Source organism: Corylus avellana, chromosome 6 (genome assembly GCF_965113065.1).
Source record: "Corylus avellana chromosome 6, dhCorAvel1.hap1.2, whole genome shotgun sequence".
Classification (NCBI taxonomy): Eukaryota; Viridiplantae; Streptophyta; class Magnoliopsida; order Fagales; family Betulaceae; genus Corylus; species Corylus avellana.
The window spans coordinates 25,669,370-25,676,473 of NC_142495.1; the positions used below are offsets into that span (position 1 = coordinate 25,669,370).

The window sequence follows — 7,104 nt, forward strand, 5'->3', positions numbered from 1 at the left end:
TTGGATTCTTCCGGTCCAATGGGTGCATGGTTTTCCAGGTGGCCTAATTAGAATTATCGGACTCCCCATGAATTTGCCTATGCATCACCCAAACTAGGGGTGTCAATGCAAGCGGTTAAAAACCACCCGCTAACCGCTTAACCACTTAACCGTATTAACCACCTAATCATTATAACCGCATAACGGTTAGCGGTTAAAAGTTATTAGGTTTATTAATTGTAACCGCTAACCACCTTTTTATATAATATATTTTTATAATTATAATTATAATAATATTTATACATATAACATAATCACTTTATCATTAAATTACTTTATTTTTTTTTAGATAATTAAATCACTATTTGAGTATTAATATATTGTCATTATAATTTATATGATTATATCGCATGATCAATTGATCATTAAATTATTTGATTATATAATAACAAATTATACATATATAATATGACATAACTCGTAAGTATACCAATTCATACTAATACAACAATTAAGTATCTAGAGACTTAATTCCAATGTATATTATAAACTTATAAGTCTATATATGTTATAAATTATAATTATACATATATACATATAAATAATATAAATGCATAAGATCAATACTTAATCATGTGATTCAATGACAATTCAAAAACTTTATTCAAGTTAATCATATTATTAATGTAACATGATAATGTGATTCATATAATATCAAATTAAGTAATTGGCATTAGATTAAATAATGTGTTACTTATAACCACAATTGAAATATTAATGTATTATCATTTTAATTTATATGATAATATAATAACAAATTATACATATATAATATGACATAAGTCATATGTATACTAATTCATACTAATACAACAATTAAGTACCTAGAGACTTAGTTCCAATGTATGTTATAAATTTATAAGTTTACGTATATGTTATAAATTATAATTATACATATATGCATATGAATAATATAAATGTATAATATCAATACTTAATCATATGATTCAATGACAATTCAAATGTTTTATTCAAGTGAATCATATTATTAATGTACAATGATAATGTGATTCGTATAATATCAAATTAAGTAATTGACATTGGATTAAACAATGTGTTACTTATGAACACAATTGAAGTATTAATGTATTATCATTTTAATTTTAGTAATATTATCACTATAATTGATATGATTATATCACATGGTGAATTGATCATTAAATCATATGATTATATAATAACAAATAATACATATAATCATATATAATATGACATATAATCATATATATCATATGTTTTATTTGAACTTCTTTTATATGTTGGATTGAACTTTTTTTATATGTTATGTTGATTTTTTTTTTTAAAAAAAAAAAAGTTAACCGGTTATGATTTAATATCTAAGGAATTTTTTTAAAAGTACAAGTAAATGTAAATTTTGGGTTAAATATTTTTGATTTTTCAATATGGGCTATTTTTATATCAATTTGGCCTAAGAAGACACTAAAAATACAAAAAACAAATGAGGATAAAAAATGCTACCGTAATAAAAAAGCCCAAAAGGCCCAATTTTGAAAAAGCGGTTAGCGGGCGGTTACCTATTTCACTAACCGCTAATTAGCGGTTAGTAGCTAACTGCTAACCGCTAGGCAGTTAGCGGTTGCGATTAGTGAAATCTACTAACCGCTAAGGCGATTATTGTTAGCGGTTATTGTCAATAACCGCTAACTGTAACCGTATTGACACTCCTAACTCAAGCCAAATGCCAATGCCAATGACCCACGACAACCATGCTTATTGACAATAGGCTTATGAGAGAAGCAATTTTACAAGAGAAATGTTAGGCTAACAAATACATTTACAAACTAATGTGGCACAACATAATTGGATATGAGATAAATTCAAATGTTGAGAAATCCAATCATGTTGTGCCACATCAGTTTGTAAAAGTTTCTTTTTAAAAAAGTGTTTGTAAGCCTAGCATATATTTTTCATTTTACAAAATACTTTTTTTTTAAATAATAAAAATAAAATAAAAGATAAAAAATAAATAAGAAAGAAAGTAGTAGAAGAGTATTGACGCAATATAGTTAAGAAAATGAATTTTCAAGAAGGCAAATTTAGAAGTTCAGTTAATCGAGCCCACGCGACATGTTTAACTTATTATGGCTTGTTCTAGGTCACTATGAAAAAGTCATATCATTTTATTTTACTATTTTTTAATTTTTGAGTACCCCATTTAATCTTTGAATTATTCTCATACTCTTGAAATCATATTTCATAACTCCTTACTAAAATACTCAAACTCGAGATTTATAATAATTAATTTTCATTAAATAAGTCTTAAACTTACACAATTATTTTCCTTCGTGTTTTACAATTTAACAAGGTTGTTAGAGTATAGATTGAGAAAATTCACTTGGCATCTGTGATGATTTGCATTCCCAATTAGTAATTGTTCCAGAAGTGTCGTTCACAAGGGCCCTCCAAAACTCAATATGGCAAACTCACGTTTTACCAAGATGATCAGTAATAGCCATTTGAACACAACAAGAGCATAGCATATTTGAGATTGTATTTAAAAAATATAACTTTTAAGTAAAAAAAAAAAAAAACATTTTTTTAGCAAAAATTTTTTTAAAATTTTTTGCTAAAAGTGATTTTGATCATTTTTAGGAATAAAAAAATACTTTTAAAATTTTTTACCAAACATGCCAACTTCGCAATTCCAAAGACGCCATAAATCCACCATAGACAAGAAGCTACTCGATCCTCCAAAACTTGCTATTAAAAATGACAAAATCAACGCACAAGAAAGGATGAAAAATTAAGGAAGAAACAGAAACACAGATAAGAAGAAACAAGATTGGAGTCAAACCACACGACTACACGAGAGAACATCATTGAGTGTGTATCCCGTATATAGACTAAGATACACTCCTAATTCATTAAGGAAAAGGAAAATCAATCCTTAATGGAAAAAGAAAAACTCAATCCTTATTGAAAATGAAAACTTAAAAAAAAAAAAAAAAGCATAAATAAAATGCCAACACTATTGTTGGTGCTGCATCAAACAGTGAAGCGTCTTAATTTATAGGAAGAGGAGCACCATTCCACTCTTTCATACAATCCATCATAGGATCATTTAACTTCCCTTCACACATTGCCGAGAAAACCTTGTTGAATTCTTCACCCGGTGATCGAACTTTCTCACCGGTCAGCAAACCAGTTCCCAGTTCTTCTCTCACAAACTTGTATAATGGGTAGGATCTGCAGTTCTTGATCAGGTTCGGGATTGCCGGTTTTCCATTCTCCAACTCTGTTCTTGCACTCTCTACTTCTTTTGGCAAAAGGGCCTTAAGCTCCTCCTCGAAGGATCCAATCTTTTGGAAAATGGATGTGCTTAAGTTCCTCTCTTTGTCGCCGTTGTTCAACGCGTGCTCCAGTAGAACTTGCCTCAGCTTCTGCATTAATGGATAAGTTGCGTTGCAGGGATCATCAATGTAAGCAAAAACGTGCTCTCGGTCCACAGCTTTGAGCAAGTCCTTTTCACAAAATCTAGATGGGTGAAGGTCACCATTAGAGCCTATGCTCAAGACTCTCTTGGCCACCTTACTGACTGTATTCTTGACGGTGTTCTTAAAGTTGTCCTCCAAATGCCGCAGATCAATTGCTTGACATAATGCAACTAAGAAAGTGGATGACATGAGCTTCAAAATGTCAACAGCCTCGGCTGTCTTTCTTGACGAAATCAGCCCCAAGGAGTTCACATCTTGATTATGTTGCTCAGCACTTTGGACGTGGTTGGTGACAGGATTGGCTAGGAATTGGAGTTCAGAGCAATAAGATGCCATGGCAATTTCCGCACCTTTGAACCCACAATCCAAGCTTGGATTGCGGCTTGCTGAGAGATTTGAAGGCAACCCATTGTTGTAAAAGTCATTTACAAGCTCGGAAAATTGAGCAAACATCAATTTTCCAATTGAAGCAATGGCTAGGCGGGTGTTATCCATAGAAACACCAATTGGGGTCCCTTGGAAATTCCCACCATATAAAGCCTTATTCCTCGACACATCAATTAATGGGTTATTACTCACTGAGTTTATCTCCCGCTCAATCATTTTGGTTGCTGTCCTGATCACTTCAATCTGTGGACCTAGCCATTGGGGAGAGGTGCGAAGGGCGTAGCGGTCTTGTTTAGGCTTCTGAAGGGGATCAATCTCGTGCAACTTTTGAGCCGCTTTAACATAAGCACTTCCATCCAAAATGTGTTCCATTATTGCTGCAGCCTCTATTTGGCCGGCGTGGTGCTTCAATTTATGTGTCAAATGGTCTGTAAATTCTGGCTTTCCTTGCATGACTTCGGCAAAAATTGCCGATAAGATTTCGGACAAAACTGCTTGTATGTTGGCCTCAAAAAGTACCATGGAAGCTAGGCCAGACCCGACTGCAGTTCCATTCATGAGTGCTAGACCCTCATTGGGTAGAAACTCAAAAAACCCACCATTGATCCCAGCTAGCTTGAAGGCCTTGGTGGCGTCGAGGGACTCTCCACTGGGACCTATGGCCTTGGAATTGGACCTACCTATCAAAAGTCCGGCTAAATAGGATAGAGGAAGCATGTCGCCTGATGCAGTTAATGTACCCCGTAGAGGCAAGCGTGGGGTAATATTGTGGTTGAGTAACTTGGTGATGGCTTCCATGATTTCAAATCTAATGCCAGAGTAGCCTTGGAGGAGGGTGTTGATCCTCACCAGCATAGCCGCCCTGGTTGCCGAGTGAGGTAATGTGTGGCAAGATTCAGTGCCATTACCAAATATTCCAGCATTCAAGAATCTGGTGCAACAAAATCCCATGAAGATATATTAGCAAAGATTGATAAGCGCATGAAATTTTACTCATATTGTCTAATCTTGTAATACTCTCAGTACTGTCTCTCTGTTCTTCCCCACTATCTGTCTCTCTTGTTCTATTAGACAACAAAGACTCTAGTTTTTTTCAATGGAAGTCTTAATTAAGTTGATAATTAATCAAGATTATTAACTAACCTAGAAAAAATAGATTAACTAGTACTTGTGTAGCAAGTAATTGAATACCTAATAAGTTCCTTCTGAAGGGATCCGCCCTGCTTGGTGCTCTTGTTCATGTTGTCCATCATCCACTCACTGCTCGCCTTCACCCCTGCTCGAGCCGCCTCCGAGAGCTCGACTTTGACGCCGGCACCGTGGGTTGCAATCGCTGCCACCTGGGATATGGTCAGCGTCTCGCCGCCGAGCAAGACGACTGGCTTCCGGTACTCTTTCAGCATGCGCTTCACCTCCTCTAGGTGACTGCCCTTGAGTGACTCCGCCGCCATGCCCCAGTTCAACGGGTCACTATTGCACAAGTTCATTGCATTTGCAGCACCGTTGCCATTGCATGCCATTGTTTCCTGGGAAGAAAAATTAACCACAACAATGTGACGCATGCACGACAAGGAAGCACATACAAAATAAAACAATTTACATCATTTGATAAGGATAGAAGACCAGGAGACAGGTGTTCTCTCACATATTTTTTTTTAATTATTTATTGACATTCTACTAATCAAAGAATCTAAACATTAATTTTTTTAAAACTCAAAAGATGTTGAATAACACTTGAAAAAATTTCTTCTAAACTGATTTGGAAGAAATTTGTATTCATTTGATAAACCATCAATCAGACACCCTCTCAAAATCAATTATTTGATAACCCAAATGAGAAAAGCACAAATTAATTAACAACAACTCACTACAAATTAGCAATATCCTCTACTATACACCGATTGCCTTGGTTGTGGTGTTAATTAAGATCACTATTTTTTTTTTTTTTTAAGCAAACAAGGGAAAGGTTAATTAACCAATTTCTAAGCCAACAAGAAAACTACAGTGCGAGAACTACAAGCAAACACTAAGAAATTGGTCATAAAATGACCTAGTCCTCTCAATAACGGCAGAAAAAACTGTTTAAACACCAAAACAGAACAAATGGCCAAATGGGTAGCTCTAACCTTACCCAAACTCTTGCAAGGTAACAACAAAGGAAGTTATTGAAGAGAAAGCACGGTAAGATCAATAGGATTTGAAAATAGAGGACTCCTTATTTCGGTACAAAAACTCAAGTAAAAAACACAAAAACACCCAAAAACCAAAAACAAGATCACTAGTTTGAATAGAAAGAAATGAGAGTAAGATGGCAAAGAAGCAACCTTAGTGGTTGTGCAGAGAGACAAAATGTGATAGGAAATTGTAATAAGCTGGGGAATGAAAATATTCCTGAGATGGCTCGGACCAAACGAGGTTCTTTTATATATAGAACTTCTGTCGGTTGTCTGGGTAGGCCCATGTGTTACTTGGAAATTGCACCTAGCCGTTGGATCATCACAATTTTGGACGGGAAAGATGATAACCAAGTGGCCCAATTGTGGACTATGACATGTGCATTATTGCGGGCTTTTACTTGTAAGACATTTTGACACATTATTTTTTCAACTATTTTTTAATCATTTTTTTATGCAAATCTAATGGATTTACTGTTGAATTTATAAATTCATGTAGATCTCACAAAAATTTAATGATAGATTCACCAATTCATTATACCAAAATGATTGAAATAATAATTTTTATCAATTCTCTTTAACTCGTCAATGATCAAAGCGAGGAGGAAGCTGGGTTTGTGGCAAAAAATTATTGTCAAAAATAATAAAATAAATAAACAATTAAACATTATTTAATTATTGTATGAAACATATAACTTATAGGTTATATTTTAGTTGTTTTTGACCATTTTTCATATTTCGAAATGTCTTTATATTCATAGTAAAGATATAAAGATGATTAGAGTTATCCCAAATATAATGTACCTTTTAAAATCATCATTAAATTTGAGTTGAACATTCACAATAATCATTGAAACATCATAAATTCATAATAGATGTAAAAGGAAATGGACAAACAAAATAGATTGTTTAGCATGCATGTTAAACAATCATTTAGCATGCATGTTATTCACGTGAATAACATGCATGCTAAATGTGTATTGAATAAATTAATACATGAAAATAAAGAAAACATTATATATATATATATATATATATATACCGGTCAA

At 33.5% G+C, this 7,104-nt stretch overlaps 1 protein-coding gene across 1 annotated transcript; it reads right to left on the reverse strand.

Moving 5' to 3' along the window:
• Positions 1-2,739: 2,739 nt before the first annotated feature.
• Positions 2,740-6,277, reverse strand: LOC132186144 (phenylalanine ammonia-lyase-like). Its single transcript, XM_059599973.2, has 3 exons — positions 6,206-6,277; positions 5,073-5,407; positions 2,740-4,812 (listed from the first exon to the last, which is right to left on the reverse strand). Exons 2-3 carry the CDS (start codon positions 5,399-5,401, stop codon positions 3,063-3,065), a joined length of 2,079 nt encoding a protein of 692 aa, XP_059455956.2. The 5' UTR covers positions 5,402-5,407; positions 6,206-6,277; the 3' UTR covers positions 2,740-3,062.
• Positions 6,278-7,104: the final 827 nt, after the last annotated feature.

Bases quoted from the DNA above. Each gene is read 5' to 3' on its own strand.
- LOC132186144 (XM_059599973.2), bottom strand. From the start codon at position 5,401: ATGGCATGCAATGGCAACGGTGCTGCAAATGCAATGAACTTGTGCAAT. The intron at 4,813-5,072 runs GTATTCAATTAC...TTGTTGCACCAG, and splicing joins CTTCAGAAGGAACTTATTAG to ATTCTTGAATGCTGGAATAT.